Source organism: Arachis stenosperma, chromosome 7, assembly GCF_014773155.1.
Source record: "Arachis stenosperma cultivar V10309 chromosome 7, arast.V10309.gnm1.PFL2, whole genome shotgun sequence".
In the NCBI taxonomy this organism is placed as follows: Eukaryota; Viridiplantae; Streptophyta; class Magnoliopsida; order Fabales; family Fabaceae; genus Arachis; species Arachis stenosperma.
The window spans coordinates 19303115-19325485 of record NC_080383.1 but is presented as its reverse complement, the minus strand read 5'-3'; the positions used below and the strand labels follow the sequence as shown (position 1 = coordinate 19325485).

The 22371-nt window shown below is 28.3% G+C and overlaps 1 protein-coding gene across 1 annotated transcript; it reads right to left on the bottom strand.

Moving 5' to 3' along the window:
- Nucleotides 1–7865: 7865 nt before the first annotated feature.
- LOC130941909 (NAC domain-containing protein 54-like) lies at nt 7866–13076 on the bottom strand. Its single transcript, XM_057870547.1, has 6 exons — nt 12917–13076; nt 11381–11661; nt 10135–10542; nt 9019–9504; nt 8689–8773; nt 7866–8537 (listed from the first exon to the last, which is right to left on the bottom strand). Exons 1-6 carry the CDS (start codon nt 13071–13073, stop codon nt 7912–7914), a joined length of 2043 nt encoding a protein of 680 aa, XP_057726530.1. The 5' UTR covers nt 13074–13076; the 3' UTR covers nt 7866–7911.
- Between the last annotated feature and the right edge of the window lie 9295 nt (nt 13077–22371).

The window sequence follows — 22371 nt, the reverse complement described above, 5'->3', positions numbered from 1 at the left end:
CAAGTGTGACTCAATTATTTCATTATTTACCTGGAAAAAAATCACTATGTTTATAAATTTATGGAAAGAAATTAAAACAGACAATAAGGTTCAAGGGAGTTAGACGATTTCAATAAAATAAAAAAGGAACTAGCTAGATACATTAATTACATTGGGAGTTGGAAGGAGGCTTCTCTATCTTTCTATGATTCTCCGATGATTAATCACTATGCCTTGAGGTATCAGGTGAATATATATATTTAATTTAAATTATTTTAAGTTTGATTGAATCTGCTATTTGATTTTAAAAATAAAATATATATTAAGATTTTAATAATAAAATATATAAGTAAAATTTTAAATTTAATAGAAAAATAATATTATTTATTTATTGTATTAAATATTAGGATTGGATTTGATCTATTTTAAAAAGTAGAACAAATTATTTATAAAATATAATATTTAATCAAATTTAAATCAGATTTTTTAGGAACAAAACCTCTCACAAAGAAAGCGGACAATGGCCTAATATCAAATTTTTTTTTATAAATTATATATAAATTTTAATTTAGTCTCTTTTAAAATATATATTTTATTCTCATTTATATTATAAAATTAAATTTTGATCTCTCCCTAAAATTAAGCCTAGCTATGCCCCTGAAACTCTTGATATCACACAATTATTAAGGAGAGAATTAAGTAGGTGAAAGAACAACAAAAGATAATAATTATAAAGTTCACAATAATATTATCAATAAAATTTTCATTAACATGCTTTATTTTCAATAATCATAATCATTTTTGTAATACATGAGACCCTTAGCTCAGCAAGGAGGGATGCTATTATCGGATAAGTGTATAAGATGTCTTTCTAGTTAGGAATATAGGTTTTACATTGTATTTGAGATTGTCCAAAAGCTCAGCTTGTATGACATAGGTTGGATATTTTTTCTCATCCTTTGGATTTGAAGAACTGATTCTTGTATCATAACAGAGAGCATCCGTTCAAATTTTTCGGGACTTTAGTGGATATGGCGAGTAAGGAATAATAACATTTTTAATCCTTATGAAACTTGGCTTTCGGAAAAAGTGATTTGTCTGGCATTAACTTTAGAAAATGAACCTAGGAATATTTTTGAATTACTACGAGTGTCCCTTCCCTCTGCTCTAAATAGTTTTTGGAATCCCCCATCAATTGGTGCTTTTAAGATTAATTGTGATGCTAGTTATCTTGGTTTAGGTAATAGTGTTGGTTTTGCTTGTGTTATTAGAGATTGTAATGGGTGTTGGTAAATGGAGTATTTGGAAATGATTGAGAGTAATAGTATTCTTCAATAGGAATTGTTTGCTATTTGGAGAGGATATCTCTTAGTTTGGATGTGAGTCAACGAGATGTTATTTGTGAGACAGATTGTGTGGAAGCATTTAATCTTGTTACTAATCACCAAGATGGTTTTGAGTTTATTGATCGATTGGTGGTCAAAATAAGAGATATTATGCATTGAAATTGGCGTGTTAACTTTTGTTTGATTATGAGGGATGCAAACACAGTAGTAGATACTATGACAAAGATAGCGATGAAGTTACAATTTTTTCATGTGGAGCTTCCTTCACTTTAAAAGAAATTTAAGAATAGTCTTTATTTTGTTTGTTTTATTTTTTTTATTTAGTTTATTTCAGTAAGAAAAAAAACCAGCTTCACATGGCACTCATAATGGCTGATCTGTACCTCTAAGCAATTCCAAAGTTCATTTCAGAATTTTGAAAACTAAGCCAAATTCTATGAACAACTTGGTCGTCTTTGTCTCCAAATGTTGTGAAACAATGTAATCTTTCCGTCTTATATCTGATTAGCACCTAAGCCTGCGTTTATTTTTAGAGACAGGACAGAATATGACACTGAGACGGAGATAATAAAACGGAGACACTAAAAATTATTCTTTGTGTATTCTGTTTGGATATGATGGACAAGACACTAATGTAATGTTTAGTCTAGTATTATGTTTGGATATACATGGACAAGACTAAAATATTATATAAAATGACTAAAATATTATATAAACTGATTTTTCTTTAAATTATATAAAATTTGTTAAGAGTTATAAGCTAGCTAGTAGTTAGTGCCATTATTGTTAATTCTGTTTTCTGTTAGAGTTAGTTAGTTAGGAGCCCAGCTGACTCAGCAGCAGCTTCTAGCAAGTTCTATAGTTTGTTACAGATTTGGTTAGCCATATAAAGAGCAATTACACACATGCTGCAATTCAGTTGCTGAGTTGAATGCAGCTTCACACCTTTCATGCTTCTTTCTTTCTCCCCCTTTTTTCTCTGAACTTCTTCCTTGAAGCCTGGTACCTTTCATGGTATCAGAGCTTTCAAGCTCCGCTGCTCACTCAACCATGGCGCAAGGATTCATAACCACTCCTATAGCAATGAAACTGGATGAGGAAAATTTTCTGCAATGGAAGGATCAAGCAATTTCAACAATAGAAGGGAATGATATGCTGAGCCACATCACAGGAGAGGGAATTCTTCTACAGTTCGTGCAATTGAGTGAAGGAACAGAAGCTACAGCGAATCCAGATTATCAGAAATGGAAGAGGCAGGACGCTCTTCTCAAATCCTGGCTACTGGCTTCCATGACCAAGCCATTCACAACAAGGATGGTAGGTTGTGTCTTTACACATCAAGTATGTAAGAGACTAGAGGATCACTTCTCCTCTCAAATCAAGGCTAAGGTGATGCAATTGAAAAACAAACTCAGCACACTTCAAATTGGAGGATCTGTGACTGAGTATGTGTTGTTGATTAAAAGTACAATCGATGCTCTGGCATCAGTAGGAGAGTCAGTAAAGGAAAGCGATCATGTCAACGCGATTTTACACGGCTTATCTGAAGAGTATGCTTCAGTATATACATCTATGCTTGCAAGATCTTGCAGTATAACTGTTGCTGAGCTAGAAGCTTTGCTACTAGCTCATGAGAGCATGCTAGCTAAGTTCAAAAAATCAAAGGCTTTTGTGCAAGCAAACGTAGCTCAATTTGGAGGATATCATCAACAGTTGCAAGGAAGAAGAGGAGGCTTCAGAGGAGGATTCAAAGGAAGAGGAGGAAGAATGCACAGAGGTGGTAGGAATCTCTCTAGTGCAGGAAATATGATGTAAGAAGCTGATAACAGACAGGCCAACAGAGGAGGCAGGACATATAATTCAAGAGGCTATGACAACAGGCCACAGTGTCAGCTATGTAATAAGTTCGGCCACACTGCAAGAACTTGCTGGTACAGATACAGTGAGGATCAATTTGAGGAAGAAGGTTATGTTGAAAACTGGTATAACAATGCTGGACGCAATCAAGAAACTCAGCCACAAGCAAACCTGTGCAATTTGATAGCAACACCAGCAACAGTCCAAGACTCTAGCTGGTATCCTGACTCAGGAGCTACACATCACATGACCCATGATGAGAAGAATCTGATGGAAAAGAAAGAGTACTGTGGAAATGAGCAAGTAATAATTGGCAATGGATCAGGTTTGCATATCTCTTTTGTTGGTAACTCCTACTTCAAAACTGATTTGAGCTCTAAGCTACTTCACATGAGAAACTTGTTGTTTGTCCCTGAAATTACAAAGAATCTGATTAGTGTGCATCAACTGTGTTGTGATAATCAAATTTTCTTTGAATTCCATGATGATAGGTGCTATGTAAAGAGTAAAGATACTGAGAAGATTGTGCTTCAAGGCATTGTGGAAAAAGGCCTCTATAGGTTCCCTAGCATTAATAAGCTGCAAGCACCAGCTGGTTATGCTGCTGCATATACTACTACAGTAACTAATAGGAATAAAATTGACTCTCTTGTATGGCATGCTAGGCTAGGACATCCTCATCATGCTGTTTTGTCAAAAGTACTAAAAGTTTGTAAACCCTCAACCTTACCAGTTAAGATAAATTGCTCAGCTTGCTGTATTGGCAAGTCCCATCAGCTCCCTTTCCCTTCATCACATACTGAATACACACATCCCTTAGACCTTGTATACACAGATATTTGGGGTCCTGCCCCAGTGCCAAATAGCAATGAAAATTGGTATTATGTTAATTTTGTTGATGCTTTCTCAAAGTATACCTGGCTTTATCTAATCAGATCTAGAGCTCAATTGAAAACAGTTTTTGAAAATTTCCAACAAAAGGTTGAATTGCAATTGAACACTAAGCTAAAAATGTTGCAAAGTGATAATGCAGCCGAGTATAGAAGTCTGTCACAGATTTTGCAGGTCAGAGGAATTCAGCATAGATTTACTTGCCCTCACATTCACCAACAAAACGGGGCTGCTGAAAGGAAACATAGGCACATAGTGGAAATGGGACTCACATTATTGGCAGCAGCAACAATGCCTACAAGATTTTGGGGTGAAGCATTTGGTACAGCAGCAAAACTGATCAACATCCTCCCTACACCAGTGCTTAATGGTGCATCTCCAACTGAGAAATTGCTTGGCAAGCAGCCCTCATATGAGCAACTCAGGGTCTTTGGCTGCCTATGCTTTCCACATCAGAGGCCATATAACAAGCATAAACTGAAATTCAGATCCTCCCCTTGTACATTCATAGGGTATGGAACTAATCAGAAAGGCTATAAGTGCCTTACTCAACAAGGAAAGGTCATCATCACACCAAATGTGGTGTTTTTTGAAGATCAGTTTCCCTTCAAGCAAGCTGATCAAGGTTTCAAGCCAGCAATAATCCCAGCCCCACAACACTCAATCCCAACAATCCCAAGCATCTCAGCCTTTACTCAACCTCCTATTAACCACCAGCCCCAACCCACCTTATCTCAGCATACTACCTCAACCAACCTCTCTCAGCCTACTTCACCACAAAATAGTCAACCTCAGTCCTCAACTCAGTCACTGCTTCCCTCTAGCAGCTCACAAGAATCCACAATGCCAGTAGCATCCTCCTCAGTGCCAACACCTATTCCCATCAGTGATATCGAAATCGTCCTTCCTCATTCTGATCCTGAACCTAGACACACTGACTTCACCCAAAACACTCACCCAATGCTGACTAGAGGCAAAGCAGGAATTGTCAAACCAAAGCTGTTCATGGCAAGTGTTGAGCCGAGAAATGTCAAACAAGCACTCAAGTCCCCTGAGTGGAAGGCAGCCATGGATCTGGAGTATGAGGCTCTCCTAAGAAACAATACCTGGAAGCTTACTAAACTCCCACCTGATAGAAATGCAATTGGCAGCAAATGGGTGTTTCGGCTTAAGTATAATGCAGATGGTTCGCTTCAGAAGCATAAAGCCAGACTAGTTGCTCAAGGGTTTGCTCAAAAGCCAGGTTTTGACTTTACAGAAACCTACAGTCCAGTTGTCAAGCCAACCTCTATCAGATTATTGCTCTCTGTTGCACTGTCAAGGTCTTGGATCATAAGGCAATTGGATGTAAACAATGCGTTTCTCCATGGTGATTTAGTTGAGGAAGTCTATATGAGGCAGCCCCAAGGTTATGAACAAGGAGATTCCTCACTTGTTTGCAAGCTCAACAAAGCTCTATATGGCCTAAAACAGGCACCCAGGGAATGGTATTCTAAGCTGGCAAATGGACTAAAGAAGCTAGGATTTGCAGCCACAAAATCTGACATTGCAGTGTTTACCCGTGAGATGAATCAATTAAAAACATATGTGCTTGTCTATGTAGATGACATCATTGTGACAGGTGAATGTGATAACTCAATTAGGGAGGTGATCAGCCAATTAAACAGCATGTTTGCTCTAAAAGACCTAGGTGACCTGAACTACTTTCTTGGAATCCAAGTCACAAAGACTAAGAGTAGAGGTTTAGTGTTTACTCAACAAAAGTACATTGAAGAGATAATGAAGAAGGCTGGTATGGTGGGATGCACAGCCTGCCACACTCCTCTTCCCTCTACAACAAAAATCTCTGTCCTTGGAGGTTCAAACTTCCATGATCCAAGCCTGTATCGATTTGTCATTGGGAGCTTGCAATACGTGTGTTAAGATACCTAAATGGTACAGCTCACCATGGCCTGCATCTCAAGAAGGACCCTGCACTCAATACTGCAATGAAGATCACTGCCTACAGTGACTCTGACTGGGCTGGTGACCAAGATGATAGGAAGTCAACCTCAGGGTATTGCGTGTTCCTTGGCTCGAATTTGGTATCATGGGCGTCAAGGAAACAAACTGCTGTAGCCAGATTCAGCACCGAAGCAGAATACAGAAGCATGGCAGAAACAGTGGCAGAGTTAGTATGGATAAGGAATCTAATGGCTGAATTAAAGCTATCCATTTCTGAAGCACCAATGGTATACTGTGACAACTTGAGTGCTGTATTGCTCGCAGCCAATCCAATCCTACATTCCAAATCCAAGCACTTCGAAATAGACCTCCATTTCATTAGAGATCATGTCAACAACAAGGAAGTACAAGTGAGTCACATTCCTGGGACAGTACAAGTGGCAGACATTTTCACAAAGGCAGTTCCCTCTGAAACCTTTTTCCACTTTCGAACCAAGCTGAATGTCTCTGATCAACAAGCAATTGAAATTTCTCAAGAAAAGAAAAACTAGAGATGATGTTAGGAGTTATAAGCTAGCTAGTAGTTAGTGCCATTATTGTTAATTCTGTTTTCTGTTAGAGTTAGTTAGTTAGGAGCCCAGCTGACTCAGCAGCAGCTTCTAGCAAGTTCTATAGTTTGTTACAGATTTGGTTAGCCATATAAAGAGCAATTACACACATGCTGCAATTCAGTTGCTGAGTTGAATGCAGCTTCACACCTTTCATGCTTCTTTCTTTCTCCCCCTTTTTTCTCTGAACTTCTTCCTTGAAACCTGGTACCTTTCAAAATTAATTACAATTTATAAATTATTTTTTAACATTTTAAAAGATCAATTTTACTTTTGATAATATTTATCTTTCAAAAGTTTTAAGATTAATTATTTTTGTTATTATTTTTATTACAAATCAAATAATATAATACAAAGTTAAAATGATATTGAAGTAAAAACGATAAAAAAAGAATTATCTACCCTAATAAAAGTTTTTACATAAAGGAGAGAGTACCTGAAAAAGAAAAAGACAAAGAAAGAGTAGGAAGAAGAAAGTACCTCTGTGAGAACAACGCAATAGGAAAAATAAGAAGGGATAATAGTAGAATACTAAAAAATATCCATGGAAAAAAAGGAAAACAAAAAATTTATAAAAAAGTCCGTGTCCGCTCTTCTAAATTCTGTGTCCATCATTGTCCTTCGCAAAAGAGTGGACATAAAAGTATAAAAAACTGTCTCGGAGACAATATATCCAATGTCCATATCTCTGCTTTCAAACACTTTTTAAACAAGTGTTGTCCATGTCTCTGTGTCCTGCCTCCTAAAACAATCGCTACCTAATAGAATTTATTTGCTTAGAAGATTAAGCCACTACAAAAAAAATCGCCCCTAAAATTAATGCCATTTTAATCTTAATTTTTTGTAGTGAGTTAGTGTGCTAGCCGTTAAGTATTTTATTGTCATTTTTGAAATAGTAAAGAATTGACACGGGACACTATTGTATTAATTAGAGATCAATTAATCACATTAGATTATATTTTATAGTCAGTGATTTCTTTGTCTTTTGTGATAATGATAGATCGAGTTAGATATTCAATCCATAACCTACTACAATACAACAAACTAATAACACGAATGGCTGAGAGGAAGTAAAATCAGAAAATTCAAGGATGACTAACGAGAGAATATTACAATTATCTATAATATTAATCAAACAACATATGTCAAAGTAAAATTATAATAAGTATATGGATACATCAGCCTCCTACTTAATTTAATTAGGAAAAAGCCCAAACTTAATTTGAGCCATGTCAAGAGAATTTCATAAGGTAGAGACAAAAATAAACGAAACTAGGAGGAAGAAATCAAGGGTTAACTATAACATGGTTAGCCCACATGGTACAAAGAGCCAAAGATATTGTGAGAAAAATCCCTATTTTCTTCAAAATTGCACCAAAGCCCTTCTCACTACTCTTGAAACCAACAAACCAAACCTTATTATTATTGTTGTTCCATTTCATGATCTTAGATGATGATTGTGATGATCTCTTTCTCTTCACCAATTCCACTTCTTCCTTCAAATAATCACAATGCATGAATAGAAGTTCAAAGATGAACACAAACGCAGTTGCTATTGTCCTGAAAAGAAAATCCCCGAAATACCCTTGATTCCTCTCCATTATCATCATCAATGTCTCTTCTTCATCATTGCTTGTTATCACTGGATTGAGGAGGTGAACCTGGACGGTTTGTGAAGGAACTATTTGGTGGAAGAATGTGTCGGCGACGCGGCGAGTCGAAACAAACATTGATCCATGGCTGACCCTTATTTCCTCAATGACTTCAAAGCTTGGAGAACTTGAGTAATCATCATTATCCATGTTGTTATGATCATCATCTAGAAAGTTCTCGCTGTTGTTGTTATTAGGGTTGAACCCTAATGAGAAATCATTGATCAATAGTTCCTTGTTGCTATGGTGTTGCTCAGATTCTGCTCCAACAAGTAAATGCTAATTATTATAGGTTATTTCAAAAACAAGAAAAGAATACAAGCTTATACTTAACATAATCATTATAAATTTATAATTCTACTAAAATAAATAAATAAATAAATAAAAGTAACATGGATAGGAATTTGATACCTTGCACCTCATTTTCTTCTTTATTATTTGTCTGGAAGCTTGATATATCCTCTATTGGAACAATCTTTTGCTCTTCCGTGAAGTTCTGTCCATTTTTGAAAACAATTTAGTAACAAATGAAATATTCCTTTTATATTTAAATGTAAATTATATTTAAATGCATTGATAAAACAAAACATATTAAAACACATGTACGAGTGACATATATAAACAAAAAAGGACAAAAAAAAGAAAAATAATTGACTATTTCAACAGGCTATAATATATTTATGTGGAAACTTAAAATAATGTAACTTGAAAAATATAGTTAGTACTAGTATTATATGATACCTTTTCTAAATCTTTTGTAGACATTCCAACCCATCTTAAATTCTCTACCATCCTCTCTCCCTTAAATTCTTCATCCAAATATCCAATATCAATGGATCTTGAAGTGTTTGGATCTTCCCAATTTCTATCAACATATCTCATGGAGTTAATGTCATTCAAATTATTATTATTGTAGTTAGTGCTACCAACCATGAAAGTGAAATCATCTCCATGAGCTGCACAATTTTCATGGTTGCCACCACCATCACCACCCCATGATGATGAGTAGCTGGAGTGGTTTATCAACTCCTGGGAAGCATGAGCAACCGAAAGAATTTCCTGCAAGATATCGGTTTCGTTTCGGCTTCCGTGCACGGCGGAGGCGGCACCCGAGGCTATATCTGTCATTTTCAGCTCCGAGGTTCCAACATGAGGGAAGTCCTCTACCTCCAATGGAGGCATGGTGAACCTATGTTGCATCCTTGCACACTCTAGTGCTATATCCACCTGCAAAATTATTCATGTTCAATTAATATATAATATAGCATAAATGTAATTTTATATGAATATCATAAAAGATTCTCAATGATTTTTAATAGCTAATAATTAAGAAGCAATGCATCTTTATTTTTTCAGAAAGAGAGATGATTAAAATTATAACATCTATGTTATTTATATCAAGTATACATAAAAAAATTAATCACCAATTATATATTCGTATTGAATATATATTAAAAATAAGTTAAACACATATAATTATATATAAATAATATATTATAACATTTAGTACTTGATTTTTTATGTATTTTAAACTAGAATAGTAACTCTAACACTTTTTAAGGATGGTGCTAAAAAAATGTGTCAAAATAAATATCAATTTCGCTAGATAACTAACAGTTAATCAATAATAAGCTAACAAACATTTTTAAATTACATTCTATATTAATTAATTGTCATTAATTAATAATTATTTAAATTTTATTTTTTTTTAAATTAAAGTACAAAATTAATGATTATTAATTGTAGTTATTTAAAATTAGCTGGTTAAAAATTATTTATCTATACCAATAAATATTCTATGAATTGATGAAATGTATGCATTAAATATTTGCACAATAATGAAATTTTTTGTGTTACCTTGGATGGAGGGTATGTTATAGATCCATAACTATTAGCAAATGATGAGGAGGAAGTTGGAAAGCTGAACAATGGATCTTCTGAAATAAATTGTGACCATTTCCCATTATTATCCCTACTATTGAAAGAAGCATCACTATTATTATTGTTCATCACCATGTTGTTGAGGGGTAGTGTGGAAGTATTATCAATGGGAACCAAATAATTAGAGCTATTATCCAAATCTTCACCCCTTCCTTCAGAATATAACTCCATACTTGACGATTGATCACTTGTAATTGGCAAAACATGGCTGCTATTAGTGTGATTATTAGCATTAACATAGTGATGGTGATGATGATGTTCCTCATCAACTTTAGGGGTTATCACTGCACTCTTCTTGAACACACGACAAAGTGCATATGCATCCTGAAATTACAGCCCAACACATGTTAATTAAACTCCAAAAACTCATTTTTGGATTCAGTATGATTTATTTAATTAATAAGTTGCATTTTTATCAGTTAGGATACATGTTAAAATGCGTTTAATTTTAATACATTCATAATATAAAATATTTTATAAAATTACTTAATTTAATCACATATTTTTTTGTAAGAGATATAATTATCTATCTATTCTTTTTATTAATTTAAATTTTTTAAAAAATAATATTATGATATATGGTATTAAAGTGTCAATAATAAAAAAATTTAAAATTTTATCTTTATTTAAAAAAAATAACATAAGACAAATAAAAAAAAATATATGTAAAAATTTTACTCCAATTAAAAGAGTTTTTTGCATGAAAATTTGTGTAAAAAATATAATTATTCATATATTTTTTTCTGTCAATTTAAATTTTTAAAAAAATAATATCATAATATTTTGAGTGATTATTTACATTGCTAATATAAAAAACAGTTATTTTAATTGATATAAAGTTATATAATTTGATATGTGTATAAAATTGCTATGCATAAAAATTTTTTTAATATAAAATAAAATAAATAAAAAATATCAGTTTTTTTAAATTGTATGTTTTCCAGATAAAAAGAGAGGTTTATCAAACGTGTAGAAACTGAAAAAGAGGCGAATGAGTTATAGTTCAAATGACATAGTACATAATCTCTTTATACTCAATTAAAAAGTTGCATGTTTTAGTCTCCTATTTTTAATAAAAAAAAAAAAAACTGAAAAGGAGAATCTATAGTAATTAGTAACATATATATATATAGGAAGAAAAGAGTGAGATAGTAGTGAGAACCTGCAAGCCAGAAGAAGCATTTTCACATTCTCTATCATCAAGACGATATTCATGCATAACCCAATCAGTGCGAGAGCCATGAGGTGCCCTTCCACGATAGTAAACTAGGGTTTTCTTCATACCCACAGCACGACATTGTGAATTTACTTTTCTGTCCTTCCCTGTCGCCTTCCAATACCCAGATTTTGTTGCACGGTTCGTTCTTGACCCATTTGGATACTTCCTATCTCGAGGACTAAAGAAATACCACTCCAAATCCTTCCCCGGTAACAATGACTTCCCTATAATCATAATCATAATAGTAATTCAAAAAAGAGCAAAAAAAGAAAAAAAATATTGTATATTTATTTTAGACATACGTTATTGTAACACTTTTCCTTTTCTTTTCTTTTTTATTATTTTATTTTATGCTTTTTGACTTGGGAATCTGACTATTGTCTCATTTACTAATCTTGACGTTCACAATAGGAACCATAAAGTTTATGGGACCATCCTCTCCAGAAATCACACACATAAGTACAATCCTTTCCATTCTATATAAAAGATTAACCTAAATCACATAAGATATTTGATGCTAAAGTAGTAGGAAAAATATACTTGACCAAGAAAGCAAGTATGTGTTTCAACATCACTCAATAAAGATCATCAGCAACAAATCATCACGTCTAAAGAAGTGGGCATCCTCCACTTTTTTTTTCTTTTCTTTTTTCTTTCTTTCAAGATACTTTTATTATTGGGTCCTATGTGTTATTAATATCTGTAAAAAATATATGTTTTGTGCACATAAAAAATAAATAATTAAATTAATCATTATATATTTTTATATAAATATATATGATATTTAACTTATTTTTAATATATTTTATATTTTAAATATGTTCTATATGAAAAAATAATTTAGTAACTGAATATAACATAATTATTTACAAAAACATCTGTAAATAAGGATTTACAAATAACTGCACCAAGAAATAGCTTACCAAGTAACCAAAGAATATATATATTATATGATTTCTAGACTAGTTTCAAGACATTTATTTTGTATATGCAATCTAATAAGGAGTTCTAGGTGTACGTATCTATAAAAAAAAATATGAATTTCAAATAACTTATTATATGCAACCTTTTGAAAATTTTCTGCACTTTATTCCATTGCAAAGTGAAAAATACTAAAAAAGAAAATTATATACATAATTGACTGTCTAATTAATTGTTGTACTCTAATCATTTATTAAACAAAATATATTATTTACACATTAAAATTAATATATTTATGTATAAATATATGTATAGTTTAATTTATTTTTAATATATATTTTATATTAATAACTAATTTTAATAAATAATTTTGGTGTATACATAATATAATTGTTATTAAATCATATGTATAATGTAGAAGACTTTTGAAATAATTATCAGATAGAACAAATATTTGATATTGATGCAATAAATATGATTGATAATATTTAATTTGTTTTATAATAATTAAAAAAATAATTGTATTAAATGTTTTTTTGTGTGTGTGAGTTGTATTACCTGGCAAGTCCCATGGTTCACACTTGTAGAGATCAACTTCAGCAATGATCTCCAACTCAATCTTACGGCCATTGATCTTCCTTTTGAGGTAATAAGCAACAAGTTCTTCATCAGTTGGATGGAACCTGAAACCTGGGGGTAATGAAACTGGTGCCATATGTTCTCTCTATATATAATTTGAATCCGAATGACCTAATTAGCTTTGGACCTCCTTCTTCCTCTTATAAACAAAAGTACAAAGTATAACTGAAAAAACAAACAGATTTCACAAAGCTTCAGTTCCAACTTCCAAGTGATAATCATCAACAAAATAATAGTACTATGAATACAAAAACGAAACCCTAGCATGCATACAAAATCATGCATCCTACAAGAACCATATATATATATATAGTATTATTAGCAAATTAAAATCAAAACAAACATAAGCTTTGTGTATGACAAGCATATATTATATAGTTATAATTAATAGAGATAATAATAATTGAGGACAAAATAGAGAGAGACCTCAATTGGGGAAGAAGAAGATCCAAAGGTAGAAAGTGTGGGAGAGGCTAAGGAGAGAATAGATGAAAGAGCAAAAGAGGAGAGGGGGGTTGGAATGTGGGGTTTGCTTGGGGTTTTGATAAAGAGGACAAAAAGAGAAGAGAGAGAATATTGAGGGGCAAAATTTAAAAATAAAAAAATAAATAAAGCTAACATTGTTGTGCTACAGTCTCACACCTCTTTCTTTTTCTTTTCTCTTTTAAGTACTTTTTTACATTTTTTTTTTTTGGATCAAATGGATGGATTCCTATTATCTTTGCCATCAAGATTGAATATGAAATTAATTAATATTATAATGTTTATTATTATTATTATTATATATGTTCCAAGCCATTGATCCTATGCTTCTTGTTTAATTTGTTCTTTCTTGGATTCTGGGCCTATCCATGTGGCAAGCCCCTATTCTTTGGAAGAAGAAGAACATTAACGTGACCAATCTGAAGGATACCAACTTTGGCGGCTGTTCCTAACTGAACAAACGGTCCTTTCACATTTCTTTTATTGTCATCATTCATTCTTTTAGCTTTAATTATCTTCTTTGAAGCAATGAATGATTTGTGAATGAATAAGTATAAAAAATTAATTTTTAACTAATTAATATTAACTAAATATTTTTTAAATATTTAAATTAAAAATTAAGATAAAAAATTTAAAAATTAGTTGAAAAATTAATTTTTTAATTAAGTTTTAATATGTATATACAAAAAAAAAATTCAGTAATTAGTCATGACTTATGATAGAAAAGCATATTTGATATTATAAACTTTTTTATTCTACTATTGTAAATAAATTTAATATTTTTTTCTACTCCAAAGAATAAAATACTAACAATTTTAATCATATAAAAAGTAAAATTACATTTTAAAAGACATGTTTAGTTTGACACAATTATGAGACATTGATTCTGTTAAAAAATTGTCCTATATGGCAAAAATTATTATTTTCTTGGCAACTTCTTTCCTCTTCATTTTCTTTAATATCATCACCAAATATCACTATTCTACTTGTCTGTGTATTCTCTCGAGCAACATACCATGGTTAATACTTAATAACTAGGAATCTTCTCATAAGCCTTCTAACAAATAAATAATGAATGCAATCATCTTTCAGATGTCCCTTATTCACACATGAGCTTCAACCATTTCATGGAGAGTAAATTTTACATTTCATTTTAAAAACATATACCAAGGAACAGCTTCAAAGAAACATCACCCCGTTTATACTGTACACCAAAGACAAAGTAATTGATGAAGGCAGAACAATAAACATGTAGAGAACTGTTTACCTAGTTTGTATTGATAGGCAGGGTGAACACGAAGGAAAGATTGAGTCAATTTGGGATTCTCAATCAGGAGAATACAAGGTGTGGCTTATGCAACAGGGATGTTGAGCAGGTCCATCACTTATTTTTTGGATACGATTTTGTCTGGCAGGTGTGGAATACTTGGATATCTGCGTTTGGCCGGTTATGGTCTCTCCCAGAATTGATGAAGGACTACTTTCTAAGTTGGACAGAAGAGCCGCGTAGGAAGGAGGAACGCAAGCAGCGATTGAGATGCTTCTGTGCAATCATCTAGAACATTTAGCCGGAAAAAAATAGGAGGATCTTTCAAAATGAAAGCAAAGGTGTTGAAGAGATATCATAAGGATGTCCGTGCTCAGCGTTAAAGAGTAGGAAGGTGTGAGCTCTTCGTGTTATTGATAGCTATGCTGGAGACGATAATGGAGAGTTTCTTTTATTGTGTCTGTTCTAGGTGTTGTTTGTCTGTCTGTTTTTAACTTTGCTCTATTCTATTGTGTTTGAGCTCCTTTATTTCAAAAATAAATAAATAAATAAACATGTAGAGAACAACCAATATGACCATTTATGTACGTTTACAACCCAATTAAATAGCTTTAAAAAAAAGAGTCACTCAAATAAAGACGCTGAAAACATCTTTTTATAAAGATATTTTTTAATAATTAAAATTTAACACATATAATCGATTAAATCATGTTATTTTCATCAAAATTAGGCTAGACAAATTAATTTGACCGAAAAATGGTGAATCAAATCTTGACCTGGTCTAAATTAATATTATTTTTTATAGAAATGACTACAATACCCTAATATAAAAAATGACTAAAATACTTCTATTATATAATAATAATAATAATAATAATAATAATAATAATAATAATAATAATAATAATAATAATAATAAGAGTATTTTAATCATTCTCCATAATAAGAGTATTGTAGTCATTTTTTATAAAAAAAAATATTAATTTAGACCAGTTCAAGATTTGATTCACCATTTTTTTGGTTAAATCAATTTGTCTAGCCTAATTTTGACAAAAATAACATGATTTAATCGATTATATATGTTAAATTTTAATTACTAAAAATATCTTTAAAAAAGATGTTTTAGGCGACTTTATCTGGGTGGCTCCCTTAAAAAAATTGACATTCTTCTCTTTTTTGATATATTTAAATGATACTCATATTTTTTTGTTTTTAAAATTAATTATATTAATAATAAGAGTTAAGTACGATTTTGGTCCTTAAAGTATAGGGTGAAAATTTTTTTCGTTCCTAACCTTTTTTGTATACAAAATCATTCCTAAGGTTTTAAATCAAGTTTTAAAATCGTTCTTTTTACTTAAATTTTAAAATTTTGGATTAAATTACCTATAATAAAAAAATTATAAAATAAAAATATAAGAGAAATAGAGTGTTTCTGCTCTTGCAAAGGGAGAAAAGAAGAAAAAGAAGAAGTTATCCACGATCCATCTCTATTTCCATTTTCGCTACAAAAAATTTAAAACTAAATTAAAGTTTAGGGAAACCAAGTTAAACTTTAAAGATAATTTTGTATGAAAAAAAGGTTAGAGACAAAAAAATTTTCGACCTATACCTTAATCCTAATAATAAATATATAATTTATATGTTGAAATTTGAATAAATCAGATAAGTTATACAAAAAATTATAAATTAAATATTTTTATAACAAGTTAAAATATTTATATTACGGGATTCAAGTATTTTTGTAATAAGTCTAATTAAGTTGACATAAAACCAACCAAAAAGTGCGTGCATTCGTCACTTCTTTTTTTTCTTTGTGTTTCTTTCACACAAAAATTGTTATCGGAAAACATAAAAATTTATTAATATAACATATAATTTTTTTTATATAACACAATTTTTTGTGTATAACACTTAACTTATCGATATAGTATAAAAATTTTCACACATTAATAGCACAAAAAATTTTGGACACACAGAAAAATTTTGGACACACAAAAGCTAAGGAAGCATCGTTGTTGGGAGCTTGAACCGCAACGGCGTTGCTGAGTGAATCGGAAACAGGGATGGCCATCATTCTATTTATGAACCTACACACTATTTTGTACTCTTATATATAAACCACAATAGAGGCACACCCTTTATTTTACACACTTCTGTCTTCTCTGTTTATCAATTTATTAATTAATTCGTGATTTGATTTGCGGTAGAACAGCTACCTACATACACTGTAGTAGGTAGTGTAGTGGTATTGGATTATGCTGTGAAGTAGACGAAAAAAACTATTGGGTAAAAATTAAAAATAAATGTCACCAAAATTAATATAAAATATATAATAATAATATATATTAAAATTAAATAAATTATATATGTATTTATATAAGAATATATAAAATTAATTTTAGTGTGAATATATTATTTTTAATAACATAATAATTTTGCTATGTAGGGCGGTTTTTTAACAAAACTAACACCTGTTTGATTGGATAGTTTATCGAACAAAAGTTATTTTTTTATGGGATATAATGTCATTTTAAAAAGGATTATTAGTGATGGAGAAAAAAATAGTTTATTTTAATATAATATGATATAATATATGAAGAAAACTTAGAACATAAGACAAGCATTTAAAAGCTGATCTCAAAGATTAACTTATTATTATTAAGCATATTCTTTCCTACGTCATGTTATTTTCTTAGGCTAATTCTTCTTCGTATCGATGTTGTCATGTGTTACTTGTTAAATATAAAATATTCGTAGAAGATGTCTGTTGATTTATTTAAATTTTTGAGATAAATAATTTTATATTAATAATATTAAAATTTTTATAACAAAAAATTTAACATTTTTATTTTATTATTTCTAAAACAAGGTTAAAGTGCTAAAAAAATTGTGCATACACAATTTATATTTTGGTACGATTGTATGATGATAAAAATTCACATGTAATAATGTCTACGTGAGGTTATATTATTAATTAAAATTTTATAATTAATTTATTATATATTTTTAATTTTATAATTAAAATGTGTTATGTGTTATTTTTTGTAATTAAAATTAAATATTTTAAAAAATATTAATAAATTAAAATTGATATAATTTTTTTTTAAAGTTAATAAATTTTTTTCTTTTATCCTTTTATCTACTTTTTTTATTTCTCTTCATCTTTCTTTCTTTTTTGTTCTTCTCTACTTTTTCTACTCTATATATAACTTATAATTTATATTTTATATTACTAATTTATATATTTATTACTAATTTTTCTCACTCATTTTACAAAATAAAATTAACAAAATTTCTCACTTATTCTACAAAATTCTTCACTCATCCTTCTTCTTCTTCTTCTTTTCTATCTCTCTACCTTTTTATTCTACAAAAAAATAAAATTAACAAAATAATATAGTGTAAATAAATTCATAAAATTATAAAAAATATATTAAATTTATAATTAAATATAATTAAAAAATAATTCTATAATATTATTCACATAACTTTAATTTTAAATTTTACTACTTATCTTTTTAATTTATATTTTTATTTTTTTAATATTTATTATATATAATTTAAAAAATTACTAATATTGTGATTAATAATTAAAATTAATATTTATTTATTTTAAAAAAATTAATTTTTAATTAATTTTATAACTATCAATATTAATTTTTTATATTAATATTTAATTATATTTATAGAAAGAGAAAAAAATTATTTTTAAATAACAAATATAAAAATTAATTATTTTTATTTGTACAATAAATTTAATATCTAATCAAATATAAAAATATACACATTAAAATTTTGTAAATTTAAATAATAAATATTAAAATTAATTATTAATAAAAAATTAAAATTTTCTACATAAAAATATAACTAAAATGGTTATTATTTTATTTTTTATCTATAATGATCTTAATCTTTTTATTATCTCTTACAATTTTTTAAAAAATAGATTAATTTTATAAATTTTTTGAATCATTAATCTAGCTACAATATTAAAATAAAAATTAATATAATTTTAAAAAATTTATATTTTCGTAAGATTATTAAAAATAATAATATACTAAAAATCATTTTATAGCTTACATACAAATACTATACTAAACAACAGCTGATTCTTCATTATTTACATAATTAACCAGCAGTGATCTCTGCAAGTAAAAAAGACGTAGTTGGGTTAGGGTTAGCCCTGAATGCAGAATGCGTATGGATGGCAGTGGCACATGTAAAGAGGGGCCCACGTGGGCCCTGCTTTTGCCACGTGAAGCAGTGAAGTCATCCACGTGGCATGGCAGGATCACTTCTAAGTTCTAACTTATCTCAATGCTTTGCTTTCCCTTTCATGAATCCATCTTTTGGTGCTTTTCTCCTTTATGAGTTTATGCCTCAATTCCTTTCCTTTTTCTTCCTCTACGACTCTTCTCAATTATTTTCTTTATTTTCTATCTCTCTACCTAGCTATGTGCTTGCAGATCAAACAATATGAAACTCAATCACTAATTGGCGGCTTAATTTTTCCTTCATATATACATATATACTAGAATGATATTTATGCATTAAAATTAATTATTATGTATTTATATAAATTTTTAATAACATTATATATTTATTAATAAATATATATATAATTTATTTTATTTTATATTTTAATATATATTTTATATTTATAATTAATTTTAATATACATCTATATATATATATATATATATATATATATATATATATATTCTCTGTGGGATGGATTGAGTTGTGTGTACCTAATTTAAAGAAAAAAACTTCAGATATATAGACTGATATTAATTTTTGTTTCCTTTTAAAAGAAAAATTTCCTATTACGAGTAATTCATTGTAATTTTAATAGAACAATATTATATAATTAATAAATATTATTATTTTTTATCAGTATTTAATCAGTAATAATTTATATTTTTATTTATAAATATTTTACACATAAAAATTATATAATTTATATATATATTTATAAATTTTATATATAAATTAATATAATTTATATTTATAAATTAATATAATTTATATTTATATTTTTTAAAATTTATACATATAAATTAATAAAATAATAATTTATTATTTATACTAGTTAAACAATAACTAAAAATACTAAAAATTATTGCCTCCAAATTTTTTTCATTTTAATATTTTATCATGATTTTGAGTTGCATCAACTAATGGCACTACTACCCTGGCTCCTTAAAGATTGACTCTATTGTGAAAAAGACGCTCAAAATGATATTCATGCTCATGCATAAAACTTAGAGTTGTAATATCCTAATTAATTAGTGTCATTTTTTACTTTTTACCTTATACTATTTCCTAAGAGACATATACTATAATAAAAAAATATTTATAGACTTAACGTACAATGCAAAATAAAATAATAATATTACACACAAAACATAACTTTATTACCAATTGGTTATAGTATTGTGGAATAAATTTCCTGTTTGACCAAGATAAAGTTTGCACATATACTGCACTAACCTCCCCCCCTCCCGCCTCCATATATGGTTATTTTAGTAAAGTCATTCGTATAAAGATATTTAAAATATTTTTTAAAAAATATTTTTTAATAATTAAAATTAGATTAAATAAATTAATTTAATTAAAAAATTAATAAATTAAATATTAAATTGATTAAAATTAATTTTTTTATAAAAAATAATTATAATAATTTTATTATAAAAAATAATTAAATTTTTTTTATTATATATATTTTTTTAATTTTAAAAATTTTAATTCTATAATAGCACAGAAAAAAAAGAAGTAAATTTAAGGTTTTCAAAAATTATAGAATAATAATAATAATATGTTAATTATTTTTTATAATAATAATTTTATAGTTATTTTTTATAAAAAATATTAATTTAGACTAATTTAAAGTGTAATTTATTGATTTTTTTGCTAAATTAATTTGTCTGGTTTAATTTTGTTAAAAATAACCTAGTTTAATCATTATATATATTAAATTTTAATTATTAAAAAATATTTAAAAAAAAAAGACGTTTTAAACGCTTTTATCTAAATGGCTCCGATTCTATTTTACATTTTAAATCGATCCAAATTGTATTACAAATGACATCTATCTACTTCATATACTAAAAATGAGTTTTTTTCTAACTAATGAAAGTGAGGTGTCAATTTCTCATAAATTTATTTTTTCTCTAAAATGAAACTATTATTCTCTCTTCTAAATTTATTTAAAAAATATCTTTATTATAATTATATTACAATTATATTACAATTAACATTTAATGAATAATGTATGATTATACTAATTTAAAAAAATATCTTTATTATAATTATAGAAAATCAATATTTAATAAATTATCAATTAATGAAAATGAGGTGTCAATGCATTATTACACTAATTATCAATCATCAATATTTTTAATCATTCTAATTGTATTAATTGATTCATGTACAATAATTTTATTAGTAGATAGTTGATGCACACATTAATGATGACTCATTTAATTTTATATCAATTAGATGATAATAATAATAATAATAATAATAATAATAATAATAATAATAATAATAATAATAATAATAATAATAATAATAATAATAATAATAATAATAATAATAGAAAAGGTCTAGACGGTACATACATTGTATTTTAAAAAAGTAAAACATATTTTAAAAAGGATTAGGGTATCAATAATAAATTGTAATTGATATCAATATCAATAATTAATTTTTAATTATTTTTATACTACTAAAAATTACATATAGTATTTTTTTATGGTATAAAAAAGTTACAATTCATAACATTTTTGTGAAATTATATTACATGGACACATGATTAATTATTTAACAAATTGAATTTTAATTAATATATTTTATTTTCTACTCCTATTTTTATTCATTAATTATTTTACTTTTTATATTTATAGTAAATATTAAATATAAAAAATAATATTAATTGTTATATATTTTGTTTATTTAGAGTCATAATTAAATTTGATATCATTGTAGTAAGTATCTACAATTAATAGTAACATAATACTATAATTTTAAGTTGTATAATATAATAAAAAAGAACGTAACAATTTATATCTACTTTCTATATAGCAATAATACTATATATATTTATATATCTCCTCTTTTAGCTATTTCCTAAAAATATTGACATATAATTAATGTAGATAATATATATATTGAGCAAGTATCTCCATTGAATTAATCATAAAAATTAATAAAATATAATGGCATAATTTTTACCTAATTGTAGTAAGTATCTCTATTAAAAATATTGGCTAATTATTACCGTATATAATTTATGTGTATGTGTGTGCGTGTATATATATATATATATATATATATATATATATATATATATAATGAGTAATAGTAAATTTTTACAATTATTTATTATTTAGAGAATTCATAATTCAGACATTGTTCTTCTTCTATTTTTTATTTTTCATACCTAATGTAACGACCCAATTTTCAATATGTCTAGATCATACCAGAAACTGAGCGCTACTAACTTGTCTTCCTAATTATTATATATTATTTATCATATGAGCATGATTCGTTGTTAAAAACGTAGTTATTTTGCGAGGTACTTTTTTTTAAAACTTTTGGATTAATAAATAGAATCATT

Coding starts and splice junctions, on each gene's coding strand:
- LOC130941909 (XM_057870547.1), bottom strand. CDS start 13,073: ATGGCACCAGTTTCATTACCCCCAGGTTTCAGGTTCCATCCAACTGAT. Junction 9,505..10,134: donor TAACATACCCTCCATCCAAG/GTAACACAAAAA, acceptor ATAATTTTGCAG/GTGGATATAGCACTAGAGTG. Junction 8,538..8,688: donor AGAAGAAAATGAGGTGCAAG/GTATCAAATTCC, acceptor TTGTTGGAGCAG/AATCTGAGCAACACCATAGC.